The following is a 16058-nucleotide window of genomic DNA, read 5'->3' as shown; positions in this document are numbered from 1 at the left end:
TCTCACTCCACGCATCTCACTCCACACATCTCCTCACTCCACGCATCTCCTCACTCCACAGAAATCCTCACTGTACGCATCTCCTTGTCCCACGCCTCCCCTCGTCCCACACGTCCCGTGGTCACACGCATGTCCTCACTGCACACCTCCTGCTGCCTCCTGCAAGGCACGACTGCTGACTTTGCTTCCCACGGCATTTCCACTGCTTGGCACAGGTGAATGGCTCTGACCCCGTTTCTGACAGAGGGACGCAAGCAGGTCAGGTGTCAGCCTTGCTGTATGTGAATTCATCGTTGACCGATGAAGAGTTTTATTCTCTCACCAGCACTACTTAGAAAGTGAGGTTCTGGGTTTGGTTCCTTTTCGGGTGCTCTGGGACTTTGTTTCTGGAAAGTGAGCTCCCTGATCAGAGCAGAGCAGAGCCCCGGGGCGGACTTCACCCCCCCTGGGCCTCGTGCTGATCAGCAGCACACACTCTCTATTTCTCCCTCCCTCCGCCTGGAGCAGCAGCTGGATCCCCCTCAGAAGGAGCAGCTGGGGAATGCTCTTGCCGAGATGGACCGACAGCTCAGGAGGCTGGCGGACACCCCTTGGCTCTGCCAGTCCGCAGAGCCTGGCGACGAAGAGGTATGTGGCTCATAGGGCTGTGCCTGGGTCTCCCGGACATGGTGGCTCTCGCCTGCAGTGCCTGTGTTCCTTGTGACCCGTGTGGCTCTGGGATCAAGATGGTGTCGCGCTGGCAGCCCCTGAGGGGCCTTCTCCAGACTTCGCTATTAAAATGCTCTTTAAGGCAGGGAGGGACAGCAGGTAGGAAGGAGTTCGGGGCTGGGATTAAGAGTGCCCCTTGAGGACCAGGGACCTGTTGTCCTCTGAAACAGAACTGCAGGGCTTCCTGGACAGTGGGTAGAAAGAAGGCTGAGCCCAGCCCCACAGCCTCCCTTGAGGGTGGAGATGCATCATGGGATAAATGGCAGCTTTTTGGGATCTTGCTGTGGACAGGGTGCAGCTGGTATGCGCCACTCCCCACTCACACTCTCCTCCTGTGTGAACAGAAAGACTCCAGCTCGTCGCAGGTCTGGGAGGGACCTGAGGACCCAGGGCATAGCAGACCCTGGGGTGGAGTCACATTCTTCTGCAGGGAGTGCTGGCTGAAGGAGTCCTGGAGAGGGCCGTGTCTGGACAAGGACAAACCCCAGCCTTTCTCTTGGCTTCCCTGCTTCAGAGATAGAACACAAAGGGGCCATGAGGAAAGCTCATCTTGGGCAGTATAGTTGCAGAAGGCAAATAACTGCAAGACGCCAAACCTGGGCACCCTTGCCCAGTGGGGTTTGTGAGACCTGTGGGCAGCAGTAAGGCGAGGGGACAGAGGTAGGCAGCTGCACAACAGCACCCTCTTTCTGGGGCCCTGGGGCGTTTTTTGACACACGCAATCCTTTCATGGGAAACTGACTCAGGCCCTCCAGCTGATGGATGAGACTCAGCAGCTTCTCAGTGAGGGCACTTGGGTATAAAAGGACAGGGCAGGCTCCTCAAAATCCATTAATTCATTGTAAAGGTGATAAAAAAATTTTACCCAAAATTACAAAAATAATAATACACAACGATTCAACAGATGTAACAGTGACCTAGCCCTATAATACCAGATTAAATTAAGGCCAGTAAAGTGGGCAGTGAGGTGAGAGGCTGGGAAGAGGACATGGACGGGGGGAGGAAAGCATGTTAAATTCCTCCTCTTCCAGTGGAAGAACGTTAGAAACAACATTCTTGACTTTCATACTTGGAGAAATACAGAGTCAGTAATGTTTTTAGGGTCAAGAGTGGTGGCTCGCACCTGTAATCCCAGCACTTTGGAAGGCCAAGGTGGGAGGATCACGTTAGCCAAGGAGTTCACGACCAGGCTCGGCAACATAGTGAGATCCTGTCTCTACTAAAAAAAAAAATTTTTTTTAACTTAAAGGTAATTTCTAATAGAGCTGAAAAGATTTATATCTTCCAAATTGCCACCAAAGACAAAAATAAAATACAATTTATATTGTAAAAGAAAATGACCAGCAAGGGTATCGCTAACAGCATGAAAATAAGATAACAGAAAAATGACATGGCCTTCTCTTAAAAGTAAATTCTCAGGTTGTTTAAAAAGAAACCTAACCATATATTGCTCACAAGAGCCCTGTTTTTTTTCTCATACTCCTAATAAAAATTTATGATACAGAAAGATTAAAAATAATTAAAACACCATAAAAAATCCAAAGTAACAATATAAAAATAAAATTGCATATGTAAGACAGTAAATGATAAAAAGAGGATCACTTTATATTGGTAAAATACAATAATTGTTATGTATAGTCATAAACTTATGACAGTTATAATAGTCATGAAACTGTGCCAAATAATAAGCATCTAAATTAGCTATTCAAGACTATGTTTTTTATTTCCCTAACCTCATTTTACTATGCTCCAAGCAGTGGTCTGTATGTTACTAGTCCTTTGAAATGTATTGAGGTGAGACTTGCCTTATGGCCCAATAGGTGGTTTTTGTAAACGTACCTTGTATGCAGTTGTTTACATCATTAAGTTCCTACTGAAGTTTTTTTGTCTTCTTGATACATCAGTTAACTCTAATACCGTAATTGTAGATGCCTCAGTTTATCTTTGTGGTTATGTGTATTTTTGCTTCATGTATTTTGAGGCTATGTTATTGGGTACCCGTAGGTTTTATCATTATATAATGATCCTTTTATCTTTAGTAGTTCTTTTTATCTTCAAGTCTACTTGCTTGCTATATTTTTTCATAGTTTTACTTTTAAGCTTTATTTGGAGACTCTCTTATAAAGAGTGCATCACCGAGCGAGGCAGTGTTACCTCCATGCGTCCCTGGGAGTGCTCTGCGGAGAGGCGGCTGCTGCCGATGGCTGTCAAGAGCAGAGGCCGAGCCCCTGTGTGGCTCCGCTGCTCACCCTTCCTCAGCTTTTCTGCCTCAGGGAGTGGATTGCAAGGAAAGAATGCAAAGTGCAGGAAGAGTTTTCGTTAGATAGATATTCGTAATGCTAATAATCAAAGCCCAGCAATCCAACACTAGAAGATTGGTTAAAGAGGTTATTTTAATAATTTTTGTTTAGATACTGATATTTATGATATTTTCAAAAAGTTTTTAAATCTCATGAGAAATGCATGTGTAAAGTGAAGTAGAATATGATAAAAATAGACACTATGATCACTTTGAAACCACTTTAACAGTCACTAAAATCAACAGTAAATACAAGAATCAATAAGGGAGAGAAGCCCTTTCAGGAACAAGAGGTCTCTCCCAGCTCCCCCTCGTCTCAGCCCTGCCTGCCCTCCCAGCCTCTCTGGTGGAGATGGGCATGAGGCCGTGACCAGTTGCAGCCTGATTCTCAGTATTTCTCACTCTCCCCAACAGAGTGTGATGCTGGATCTTGCCAAGCGCAGTCGCAGTGGTAAATTCCGCCTCGTGACCAAGTTTAAAAAGGAGAAAAACAACAAGAACAAAGAAGCTCACAGTAGCCTGGGAGCCCCGGGTACCTGCCCCTCTCCCACGTGTTTCTGGCCGTCCAGGCCTGCTGGCTCGGCTGTGTTCTCCTGGTCTCTGCTTTCTCCCTTGGCCTTGCACCTCCTCCCTCTTGGTCCCTGTGCTGTAACCCCCAGTCCCACAGCCACACTAACCTGTTGGTAGCTGCAGCCATCCACGCTGCCTGCTTCCCCTCTGACCGTTGTCACACCCGGCCCTGACGTGCTCTCTGGCTTTCTGCCTGCCCTGAGTTGGGGGATTCGAGGTGGGGAGGAAGACAGCAGTGGTGACAAGACAAACTTGGAGACACAAAGCTCTGGACTCAGGCCGCGCTGGGGCATGCCCTGCCTTCTCCCTCCTGGGCTGCTGGTTCCTGATAAATCGATGCATTGGCCGAGGTTCCTGTGCTGGGAAGCCCAGGCCACCAGAGATTGTGGGTGATGAAATCAATCAAATATGGTCCTAAAGGACATTGTTCCTTTGGGTCAGTAAATTGGAGCTAAACTCTCTGTCTGAAGGATCAGCCCTGAGTACCCAGGCCATATCCAGTGCTGTCAGGGGCTGGAGAGGCCTCCAAGCCTGGATATTGGGACTGGTGTTTGCTGCCAGTCAGGGCAGCTCCTGTGGGTTTTTCTTCTTTGCATGTTTGTCCAGAAATTGGGTTTCTGTTAATGATGGTAGCCCTGACTATGTGAATTGAAATCTCTGCTTGTCTCCCTTCCTGCTATGGTCCAGAAGTGAAATTTAACCCTTCTAGAAGCTGGAGGAAAAGCTGGCTTTGGCCACAATCATGAGGACATTTCCCTCATATTTGGTGGTGGCAAATCCCTCCTGGGACACGGGGAAATGACCAGAGGCTGGCGGCCCACCTGGCAGGAACAGATGCCAGCTCTGCTGCAGCCATCGCCCCTTGAGCGGGTGGCTCTCTGCCTCTTTCTGCACTGCTGGTGGGTGGTGCTGTTGGCTGGGTGATGGGTGCTGGCTGCCAGAGATGACTCAGGTGCCCGCTGCTGGGCTCTCTCAGGCACTGGCTGCTGCTGGGCTATCTCGGGTGCTGGCTGCTGGGCTATCTCGGGCACTGGCTGCTGCTGGGCTATCTCGGGTGCTGGCTGTTGGGACGTCTCCTGTCCTGGCACTGGGCTCTCGGGTGCTGGGTGCCGGCCGCTGCCTACCTCGCGCTGGGCTCTGGGCACTCACTGCACTCATGCTTTTCCATCTCCGACAGTTCACCTCTGGGGGACAGAGGAGGTTGCTGCCTGGCTGGAGCACCTCAGTCTCTGTGAGTATAAGGACATCTTCACGCGGCACGACATCCGGGGCTCTGAGCTCCTGCACCTGGAGCGGAGGGACCTCAAGGTACTTCCATAGGCGTCTCCCTGGAACCTGCACTTGGGCTTGCACGCGGCTCCCTTCTCTTCCATCCTCTCCCCCGACCTGGCCATGTCTCAGCATCACGATTCTTCTCAGGCCTTCATGTATACCTCAGGTGGGGGCGGCTGTGGTCCTCACCTGGGCAGTGATGCCTCCACCCACCACAGCCAGAGGAAGCCGGGAGCAGACATAATGGTGGCAGAGCCTTGGTTATCTTAGCCTACTCAGACAAGGAGTGTTTTCGTGTTAAAAACCCTATGAGGGGACACAGCCCCTGAAGCACAGTCACACGTGACTGTCCCCATGCTGCTCCTGGGCGGGTGCTGCCACTCGTCTGCAGGGAGCATTGGCAGGGGCTGGTTGGGTGCCAGGCCTCGGTCTATGCCAGGCCTCACGCCACATCTTGCAGGGCCATGTCCGTGCCCAGGTTGGCCTCAGTGGGCCACCCCTGGGTGTTGAGTCACTGTCTGAGTCCCGAGAGGGTAAAAGGCCACTGTGGGCGTCCTGGACAGTGGCTCTCGTGAGGTCACTTGTCATCCACTTGCTTTCAGTCCTGTGTTTTGTCTTGTCTTGGATTTGTGCTTGCTGATGGTAGTGACTAGAATGCAGGAACGATGGGCCGGGCGTCTGTATGGTTGTTATTTTTAAGCCGTTTCCATCTTGTTTTACCGTTGTTGTCATTTTCACTCTCATTTGTGTTCACAAGCTGAATGGGAAGGGCCGTTGTGGCAGGCCGGCTGTGGAGCCCTCTGGCCCTGGCTGTCTTCTCGGCATCCACGGTGGTGTCCTCTCTGTTGCAGGACCTGGGCGTGACCAAGGTGGGCCACATGAAGAGGATCCTGTGTGGCATCAAGGAGCTGAGCCGCAGCGCCCCCGCCGCCGAGGCCTAGCCTCTGTCCTCTCAGCCTGTGGCCTCCACATCCCCGCCACCGAGGCCTAGCCTCTGCCCTCTCAGCCTGTGGCCTCTGCGCCTCCTGCCACTGAGGCCCTGGGTGGATGCTGCAGCCCGCCCCCTTCTCATGGTGCTACTTCCGCTGTCAGCTACAGAAAGCCTCCGTGACACCGTCCACCAGAGCTCTGGGGTCTCGAACATAACAACACAGCTACCTTTGAAACAACACCTTCTCCAGCTCAGAGTCACCTGGGGCGCATGTGTCACGGCCACTCAGCTCTCGCCCACCTGTGCTGTGGGCCAGGGAATCCAGCAGCGTCTGGCCTCCTGGGCACTGCTTGCCTGGCCTCGTGCTTGGATTGTCCCGGGGGCTCCTCTCCGTGTGTCCTTCTGTGGCTGCACCGTGTGGCTCTGCCTCCTGGCCCCCGGCCAGTTCTCAGAAACGTGGCTGGGGCCCAGCCACCCTGTGGCTTCACAGCAGCCTGCAAGGGCCCCTGTTTGTTGATGCAGCTCTTGTTGAACAAAACTCATGCTCTTTCCTGGTTTGAAAGTAGCATGGATGTTTCCAGTCTTGTTGGTTGTAATTTGACGTGAAGAGAAAAAAAAATTCCTCCTGCGTGAGCCAAGGCAGCGGGTGCTGTTTCCCAGGCGGGGAGCCCCTCCCTGGGTGTCACAGGGCCTGTGCTCCTCCCTCCTCCATCCTCCCTCCCGCTCCTCCCTCCCCCACTGTGGGCTGGGGACGCCTGCCCTTCCGTCTCTGGATGCTCTAGGCCTTGAGTTCAGCTTGGGGCTGTGAGCGAGGCAGCTCGCCAGCTGCATCCCTGCAGACAGAGGATGTGTGTCCACATGAGTTCAGTGTTTCTGTGTGGGAAATGCTTCCTGGCTCTGGGAAACTCTTTCTGCCCATTCCGTGGTTCCCAGGGCGCGTGGCCCTGGTAGGCAGGGGTAGTTTGACCTCTTCAGCCCGTCCGGTGGCCTGGAGGCCGGAGGCTCTCCTGTGTGTCTCTGCCACTGCAGTGGCTTCTTGTTGCCTGCTGCCGGGTGTGATGTCGCTTGAGGTGCTGGCAGGGACTCTGATATGATGGTCCGCGCTCCTGCCCTGCCTCTGTCCTGGCTCTGAACTAGTAGATGATGGTGCCAGAGGGCAGGGAGCTCCCCTGGGGAGATGGCTGTGCCCCGTAGGGACAGTCCCCAGGTGGAGGATGCCCCTGGTCCTCCAGGGCACTGACTTTGCCCTTTTTTCCGCTTGATAGTCATGGCTCAGAGGTGCTTGTAAATGTCTTGGGAAGAGGTTTCCGTAACCCCTGCCCTGGTGTGAGGAGGAAATGGCTCTGGCCTGGCTGCCTGGCCGTGGCTTCTCTTTGGCTCCCAAAGAGAAGGACAGTGTTGGGAGTGTCTGCCGTCGCCGTCGCGGTCCTTTAGTCAGCGTCACTCTATCTGATGTGCGGAAGCTGGGCTGCACCTGCAGGGGGTGCATAGACCGGGCTGGGTTTGCAGCAGCCCCTAGTCCTGAGCAGGTGGCAGTGAACAGCGCTGGCCCACCTCCCACTCACAGCCCCTCTGTCCCCTCTGCAGCGTGCCCGGGTGGGCGCCTCGGCGTGCCTTGGGGTGCTCCCCTCTCATGGTCATTCTGGGCCGAGGCCCTTGGAGTGTGGAGGCTGAGCCAGGCCTTGGGTTTCCCCAGCGCAGCCTCCTGTCCCTGCATGCGGCGTCTCGGGATTTTTGGATGAAAGACTCTCCCACGCTCTGTTGGGGGACCTAGCTGCCTCACTGGAAGTGATGTGGGTGGAAGGTGGTTGTATGTCACCTTTCCCACCTCTCATTGTTTTCCTCAGAACCTTTTAGATGGGGGTGGGCAGAGGGGAAATGAGCCGGCCACAGCAGCTGCTTAGTTTCCCAGGTGGAACGGGCTAACATAGGAGATGATGGGAACCTCCCTGCATGACCACTGGCCCTGCCAGCCTGGCGGTGTGGGCATCCTGGCACTCTTAGGGTCTCAGGACAAGCCCCAGGCAAGCTGGAACTCGGGTGAGGAGGGGACATGAGGAGGATAAACAGCCGACTGTGGCTTCAAGGACATCAGGGCCACCCCAAGTCCTCAGTGTCCTACTCCTGGCAGGGAGTTGGGTTTGGATCAAAAGTGTTTAAAATTAATATGTTGTCAGTGATTAAAACAACACTGTTTACATAAAAACCATTTTTCTAATTCTAACAAGTTAGAAGTGAGGAAGGAATGAACACGAGTGTCTACGAACCTGCCCTTTGGTGCTGGGCTGGCGTCCCGCACTGGGGTGTCCTCGCTGTCTGGGGGCTGCTCTGCTGCCCCGGCCCAGGTCCCGTTGTGGTGTTGCCAGACGGGCCTCACGGTCTGCTGTGCAGAGAGAGGCAGGAAGGATCCCCGAAGAGTCTTGGAGAAAAGGTTCTGTGCCCTCAGGTGGGGCTTACCCCCTCGTATTTATAATCTTAATTTATATAGTGACCACCGTGGAAACAAATGCCTCTTGTATTGTTATGTACATAGTCCATACCTGAGTGCTGTACATAAGTTGTTCTGTGTGTAAATAAAACAAGGCGGTTTTGATCTTCCTTTGCCATTGTCTGTCATCATTCCTTGTGCTTTGACATAAAGTGTTGGTTGCCAGAGTCTTTCCAAACTGGATTCAGAATTTTCACCTGCTCTGAAAATAGGTTGAGTTGTTGGTGGCTAAGAAGCAAAACAGAATGCCATTCGAATGCCATTGTATGTTTTAGGGTGTGGGTTCTATGATCAGTTGGACTAAAAGTTCCGCAAGGAGAGAGGGGGTACTGGGCAGTGCTGAGGCTCTCAGGTGTGACCACACAGCCTTGGCCCGGGAGACTGAGGGCCATTTTAACGAGTATTTTAACCCTCTTAAATCTTTTCTATAAAACTGCAAACCTGAAGCTCTCTGACTTCTCTGCTTAGTCTTGGTACTTTTGTTCCAAGGGAACTGTCTACGATCAAGGCCACTTGAATTGTCTTCCCCAGTTTCCTGGAGTGAGGGATGGGGACTGGGTTCATGGAAGACACCATCAGGCTGGTCGGGTACAGAAGGGCTGCATGTGCTCTGGGAGTGTTGACTGCCTCCCTAGCAGCTCTTCCCCACTCCTTCCATGGTAACAAACCCCCCCGTTTTTTTTTTCCTGGTGTATATTCTCCTCTCTGGCCATTCAGGACCTCAGGCCTCATGGTTGCAAGATGGCCACGACAGCTCCAGGCATCACACCAGTGTAAGGTGTTTGGGGACAAATGGCTGCCTCTTTTATGTGTCACCTCTTTGTTGTTGTTGTTGAAGATAAGGTCTTGCTCTGTCTTCTGGTCTGGAGTACTGTGGCATAATCGTAGATCACTGCAGCCTCCAAATCCTGGGCTCAAGTGACCCTCCCACCTCAGCCTCTCTTGTAGCCGAGTACAGGTGCATGACAACATACCCAGCTAGTTTGTAAAATTTTTTGTAGAGACTGGGTCTTTCTCGCTGCCTAGGCTGGTTTTGAACTCCTGGCATTAAGTGATCCTGTATGTCTCTTTTTAAGATAAAGGGAGCCCTTTCTGAAGTTCTGGCTTCAGCTTACCTCCTCTAATGTCTTGGCTAGAACCGCCTCACGCACTCATGACTAAACCAATCAGTGCGAAGGGTACGAGCTATGACGGTGATCGGGATGCTGATGGCTGACACTTTATAATTTGTGCCAGGTGTTGGTCTAAGTGCCTTGAACGTACAAACTCCTCTGATTCCCCTCACAGCCCTACATGGTGGGTTATCTGCATTTTACAGGTGAGGGACAGGCTCAGAGAGGCGACACAACTTGCCCCATGAGGCACAGCCACCATGTGGCTGACACGGGAGGCAGAGGGCATATTTTTTTGACAGCCGTGCTCTCCTGTGTCCCAAGCCTCATAGCAAGCCCAGCCCACATGACAGGTGAGGAAATTGGGCCCAAGTGACAGGCATGCTTTCCAGCACAGCAGCCGGGGCGCCTCACTTGCTGGGGGCAGCAGATGTCCGGGCAGGGGCAGACCTGGGGGGAGGCTGGTGTGCACTCCACCAGCCTCCCTCCTGTGCCCGCGTGGCTCATCTCACACGGGGCATGGCTCCGTTGTGTGGGAAAGCAGTGAGGAGGGGGCTTCTCGCAGAGACGGCATCTGACAGTGTGGGGAGGCCGGGCAGCGATCTAGAGTGGACGGGGCTGCTCAAGTGTAGCGTGATTGTGAGATGGGACAGTAGAGTCGAGTGGAGAAAATGCAGCGGGGTCCATACTGTTTTTAAGCTGATCCTCTTAAGAACTCACCAACCACTTAGAAAAACAAACTGGGTGCTTGGTCCAGTAATGTTAACTGACTCCTGGATTTGTGGCCTCTGTTGTCAGAACAGTTTTGCTGTGGTCCCCCCACCCCTTTGTGCCCTGGCTCCGGGTGGGTTCACGTGTGTTCCTTGGCTGTAGGTTGTGGACCCCACCCAGAGCTCTTAGACCTGGGCTAGGAGTGGGTGCAACTCGGAGTCGCCCCTCTGGGGTGGGGGCAGCGTGGCTGGGAGGTGCAACAGCCACACCAACACGAGGGTGCTGCCATCTTTGAAGCACATGCGTGTGAAGGGCATGGGCACCTGGAAGCTCTGGGCAACGCACCTTCCCCTCTCCTCCGACTGTCATTCCATGGAGCCCACGCATGTCACCCACTTAGAGCCCAGGGCTTTCACTGGTTCGTAGAAAGAGGCACTTGGTGGCTGCCTGGTGTGATGGAGCTGCTGGTGGCGTCTTGGCACCTGGGGAGGTGCCTGCGGAGACAGAACCACCTCAGAGAAGCACAGTGGGGCCTGGCAGAGGCACTACTGTCCCCTGAGCACTCGCTTGGCCCCGCTGCAGCCTGGTGTGAGCTCATTGGTGAGCTCTTGTTTCCTGAACCGGGAGATTGCCATGTCTGCTCCTGCCACCCCAAGTGGGGGCAAGGACCTGCAGATGAAGGGCCCTGTCTGCCACACCCTGCAGCCATTGCCACGGGGACCTGGACGCATGGCAGCGCACCTGCCGCGTGGGCGTGGGTGTGTGTGGTGGGGGTGGGGGAAGGCAGCGGCCGGAGGGAGCTGGAAGCAGTCTCTCTTTACTTGGATATTGAGGTCACTGCTTCACTTTCCTCCCTCATGTGCAGTGAATCTCCAGAATGTAAATACACCTAAAATGCGTTTGTTACGGATTTTATTGAACCCTAGTATGGCCATGCTTTGGGTAGGTGTGTTATCCAGAACAGAACAATGGATGACCTGTAGGGTGAAGGGGCTGTTGTTAAGTTGGTCCCTCACTGTTAAGTCTATTCTGCAGGTAAACTCACATCGATGGCGCCAAAATGATTTGCAAGGGAATTCTTGCCCCTCTTTTTTTGGCTAGGAAAAGTCACTGTTGAATAAGTATGTTTTCTGCGACGCCACCACCATTACGTATTTCCATAGAAGGAAAATAAAACCAGATTACATCCATTTTCTTCCAGTGCATTTTTCCCATGAGCCTGAACTTTTTAAAACCAAAGCAAACTTCTGTTATTTCTAAAGCAGCACTGCTGCAGTACTTCTAAATATAAACTCTATTTAGCATCTGAAGCAAGCTTGGGAAAAAGGGCCACAAAAATTCCTTATTTTATTTATGTATTTTTTTTTTGAGACGGAGTCTCGCTCTGTCTCCCAGGCTGGAGTGCAGTGGCACGATCTTGGCGCACTGCAACCTCCGCTGCCTGGGTTCAAATGATTCTCCTGCCTCAGCCTCCCAAGTGGCTGGGACTACAGGCGCCCACCACCATGCCCAGATGATAATTTTTTGTACATTTAGTAGAGACAGCGTTTCACCATGTCGGCCAGGCTGGTTTTACACTCCTGACCTCAAATGATCCACCCACCTTGGCCTCCCAAAGTGCAGGGATTACAGGCATGAGCCACTGAGCCCAGCCAAAAGTTCCTTTTTTTTTGAGACAGTCTCACTCCGTCACCCAGGCTGTAGTGTAATGGTACGATCTCGGCTCACTGCAACCTACATCTCCTGGGTTTAAGCAATTCTCCTGCCTCAGCCTCCCAAGTAGCTGGGATTACAGGCACGTGCCACCATGCCCAGCTTTTTTTTTTTTTTTTTTTTGTATTTTCAGTAGAGACAGGGTTTCTCCATGTTGGTCAGCCTGGTCTCGAACTCCTGACCTCAGGTGATCCACCCGCCTTGGCCTCCCAAAGTGCTGGGATTACAGGCGTGAGCCACCGCATCCGGCCAAAAGTTCCTCTCTTAAGCAAGCTGGACACGAAGTAGCCGGCAACCAAAAGCAGCTAAGGGCTACAACTTTAAAAAATGGTTTATTTTTTCTTTAACAAAATCGTACAGCTTTCTCAATCCCCAAATTAAAAAAACAGAAAACAGAAAGAAAGGGAAGAAGGCAAAGGCCACACGCATAGGCCGGCCCGGCCGCACACTCCTGCTGAATGGCACTTCAAGGCACATCGACCCACACGTGTCTTTGGACTTGCAGAGACATTCCACGAGGCTTCTGGCCTCTCAAAGGCAAAGCTTTTCAGCGATTTCATTAATATTTCATTACGTTGAGATGAGATGAAGGAGGATGCTACGGAAATATGTCAGTTAAAGCCAAGAAACAGAACAGCTCAAGAAGGGCTGGGCGCCCAGCTCCAGTCACGACACTTAACAGCTCTGGTGTCATCAGAAGCCTCTATCTCCCTCTGTAAAGATGCAGTCTACACCCAGTGCGAGTCTCCTGCGCGGGGTTAGTGTTTGGGAGTGGGAGGCAGCTTGCTGGTCAGAGTTCAGTCCTTACGGCACAGTGCTTCATGGAAACGCACAGACATCTATGGCAGACGCTCTCAGACACGTGTGCGGAAGCCACACGGCTTCTGTCTGGTAGTGGTTTGGACCGTTGGGAGGAGGATGCGGGGCAGAGCAGGCCGCTGGCTCAGCATCAGCTTGTTGGAAAAGGGTCACAGGCAGGGGAGCGCCTGACTCCAGCGGTGTCCTTTCTGCCCCTCACACTTCAGTGCTGCTTCCCATCAGTGACAGGGGTGATGAGAAACCGTGAGGCCCAGGTGACAAGCAGGCTCAGGACATGTGACACCGTCTTCAGGATACTGCTTTCCGCTAAGTTGCTGTCTGGGAAAGTCAACCATCTGTGTCCCAAATCAATCAGCTCAGTGACACAGGTGCTATTATTTCTCACAAATGCCAATTAAATCCTTTAAGTTGAATAGAAATCTGGCTTGGATTAAGTGGAAAAACCCTTCCTTAGTTTACGTTTTCTTTTTCTCAGGTGTTTTCATTGAGGCTACTCAGGAACCCAGTCAGGCCGCCCAGGACACCTGGAACCTGGGCTAATGCCAGGCCTGTCTGCCAGGGCCCTGCCGGCCCCGCTTCCACACAGGAAGAGACGCTGAGGCGCTGTGGACGGCAGTGGCCGCAGTCCTCGGGATCCAAGGACCTTCTGATCACAAGAGCACCCAGGGTAGGCTGGACCCTCGGCCTGCAGGCTGACGCACAGCGGCCGCTCTTGCTTAGCAGAGCGGCTCACCCTCGGAGGCCGCCCTGTCTGGCTCCTCCTCGTGGAAAGAGCTTGCACTTTTCAGCATCGCAGTTTTAACTCAGACCAAAGGGCAGACATGGAGCATGTGGGGCCAGAACGAGTTGGGGAAATGAAGTCCTGAAAGCAGACCCCGCTTCTGCTCAGCACCAGCGCGGTGGCGCAGTGGCCTGAGACGCTGTGAGAACCCGGTCAGGGCGAACAAGAGTCATCTGAACACGGAGGAAAGTGGCCGGGCTGACCCCGCACACCTCCCACAGCGGAGTGACAGCATGCCGCTGCCTCCACACCTGCGGTTCATGTACACATTGTGCATTTTCTGGTTAAAAGAAAAAAAAAAGGCAGCTGGGGCCAGGTGCTGTGTGAGAGAGCCCAGCACCTACTGGCAGCTGGGTGGGTGGCGTCCAGAGCTGTACCAGCCCCCGTGGCTGCCACGTGTTGCAGAGCTAAGTGACTACATGCACTGGCCAGGCCTCAGAGGAGCCGTCCCTGTGCTCGAAGGAGAGGGTTTGGGATGGAGGCGCCAGGCAGCCAGTCCCCATGCCCAGGAAACCCACGTTTGTGGCATCAGCCGGAGAGCTCATCGGGAGTGGAGCCTTGCAGCGGCGGGGTTATCTGAAGCTCCCCACGTGGATGGAGAGAGAAGTTTCCGGGGCTCGGGGCTGGGCAGGCGTCTCTGCGCTGGAGAGGATGTAGCTGCTCTGCTCATGGAGGGTTTCTTGGCTGCGGAGACACAGAGACTGTCACTGACTCATGGATGCAGTGGGTGCCAGGGTGAGGGGTTCATGGAGATCCCAAAATACACTCCAATTTTATAGGCCACAGGGACATGCATTTGCAATCGGACAGACAGATCTCAGCCACCTGCCAGAGGGCCCCATTTTGCCCTGCCACCAGCCCTGTGCCAGGCCGGCAGCTGCCTTTCCCTGCTTTGCATTGGCGGCACGGCATGGTTCAGGCTCTGGGGCTTTCTCAATCTGCTCAGTGAAAATGCCTCACAGCTGAGAAACCTTCCTTTCCTTGCTTTTTAAATGGAAGAATAACATCTGGAGTGCACACACACACCACACACACACACCGCTGCATGACCCGTCAATCACGCACACCTGTGTGACATGATGCAGAGGCTGCCTCTGCCCCTTCAGTCTTGTCCTGGGAGAAAGGCCACTCGGCATCCCACTCAAGAGATTGGCTTTCACTGTGACCCCCCGGCCCATGGCACCGTGCAGCAGGTGCTCTGCAGCTGGGTGCTTTGGCCCAGCCTGATGTGTGTGGCCCACCCACGCTGCACAGTCCCCGGCGGAGAGCCTCCACGGCCCACCTGCCATCCCACTGCTGAACAGCCTTTCCTTCAATACGGCCAGAATCTGGCCATGGTGAATGAAGCTGCCATGTATTTTAGGGGATATCCTGGTAGGCACATGTCCATGTTTTTGAGGAGTAGAAGGCTGGGTACTGGGAAGTGCACAGGAGATGCAGCAGGGGGTACTGTCCTGAGTTCCAAAGTGTCTGTGCCAATTCCACACCCACACACAGGATGAGAGCCCCAGTGACTCCGCGTCCTCAACACACGAGTCTTTCCCACTTTAGTGCTGCCCATGGGCGTGTGGCACTGCCTTGGAGTAGCTTGAATTTACATCTCTTTTATCATGAGTGAATGGCTGAGCATATTTTTATATGCTGGCAAGCGATTTGCAGTTCCTTTTCTATGAACTGTTCATATACCCTTTATCTATATTTTTATTGGATTGCTTGTCTTTTTCTTATTTGCAGATAATGTTTACAGCCATACCCTCTGACCTAGCAATTCCATTGCAGAAATCTGTCCTACAGATATATCCACATCTGTACTGCAAAATGGTGAATATACAAGGTTATTCACTGTGATGGTGACAGACTGGAAGTGTGTGAGGTGGGCATAAGTCACCTAAGTTGTGGTCTACTCATGCATCAGGACACCACGCTCCCACCATGAGACGACGCAGCTGCGTACACACTGCTACATGAAAACAGCAAGGTTACCAGAAAGTTCTGGTCAAAAGAGAAGGTAAAGCTCCTCTGCCCCTATACACAGGTCTCTGAAAGGACATGCAGGTGACCGTCACGCTGGCCCATCTGGGAGAGTCTGTGTACCTGGGGAGGGGGGTGCAGAGATTTCTCAGTGAAACTCCTTGGTGGCTTTTGAAAGCATGTGACTCTATTAACTCCAAAAAATAAATGAAAAACAATATAGTAAGTGGTTACATCATGGTGTTCAGAAGACACCAGTGGTCTACTGTTGTGCAAACAGCACGTGTGAGGCTTAAGATGAGGTTTTCAGTGACAGCAACATGAAGTTTTAAAATGTGCTATCTCAAACAGCACAGATGACAATGGAGACACCAGGGCCTGGGGAACTGTTGGATGTCTCCAAATAACAGCCCTGGTGACAACTAAGGCTTTGACAGAGAGGATGCGTGGAGAAGTCTGATGAAGTCAGTGGCATCACATTTAAATGTGGAAATAGGGCCAGGCGCGGTGGCTCATGCCTGTAATCCCAGTACTTTGGAAGGCCAAGGCGGGCAGATCACGAGGTCAAGAGATTGAGACCATCCTGGCCAACATGGTGAAACCCCGTCTCTACTAAAAATACAAAAATTAGCTGGGCATAGTGGTGCATGCCTGTAGTACCAGCTACTTGGAAGACTGAGGCA

At 52.8% G+C, this 16058-nt stretch overlaps 2 protein-coding genes across 5 annotated transcripts in view; one reads left to right on the top strand and one right to left on the bottom strand.

The window, feature by feature from the left end:
- DGKD (diacylglycerol kinase delta) overlaps positions 1-8022 on the top strand; it is an 86362-nt gene extending 78340 nt beyond the window's left edge. Inside the window, exons 25-28 of the mRNA XM_032753746.2 lie at positions 421-627; positions 3422-3539; positions 4755-4885; positions 5701-8022. Coding sequence (XP_032609637.1) covers positions 421-627; positions 3422-3539; positions 4755-4885; positions 5701-5790 — 546 coding nt within the window. The 3' untranslated portion in view covers positions 5791-8022. The remainder of the gene's footprint in view (positions 1-420; positions 628-3421; positions 3540-4754; positions 4886-5700) is intronic.
- A 4095-nt stretch (positions 8023-12117) lies between these two features.
- Positions 12118-16058, bottom strand: part of USP40 (ubiquitin specific peptidase 40) — a 96641-nt gene continuing 92700 nt past the window's right edge. For 2 of the 4 annotated variants that reach the window (XM_032753736.2, XM_058437060.1), the window contains exon 32: positions 12118-14088. In XM_032753736.2, coding sequence (XP_032609627.1) covers positions 13977-14088 — 112 coding nt within the window. In that variant the 3' untranslated portion in view covers positions 12118-13976. The remainder of the gene's footprint in view (positions 14089-16058) is intronic. The other 2 variants (XM_058437059.1, XM_058437066.1) reach the window with 1 other exon arrangement.

This window comes from Hylobates moloch, unplaced genomic scaffold (genome assembly GCF_009828535.3).
Source record: "Hylobates moloch isolate HMO894 unplaced genomic scaffold, HMol_V3 SCAFFOLD_1, whole genome shotgun sequence".
Lineage (NCBI taxonomy): Eukaryota > Metazoa > Chordata > Mammalia > Primates > Hylobatidae > Hylobates > Hylobates moloch.
The sequence above is the reverse complement of the archived record's forward strand: the minus strand, read 5'-3'. Positions and strand labels throughout refer to the sequence as shown.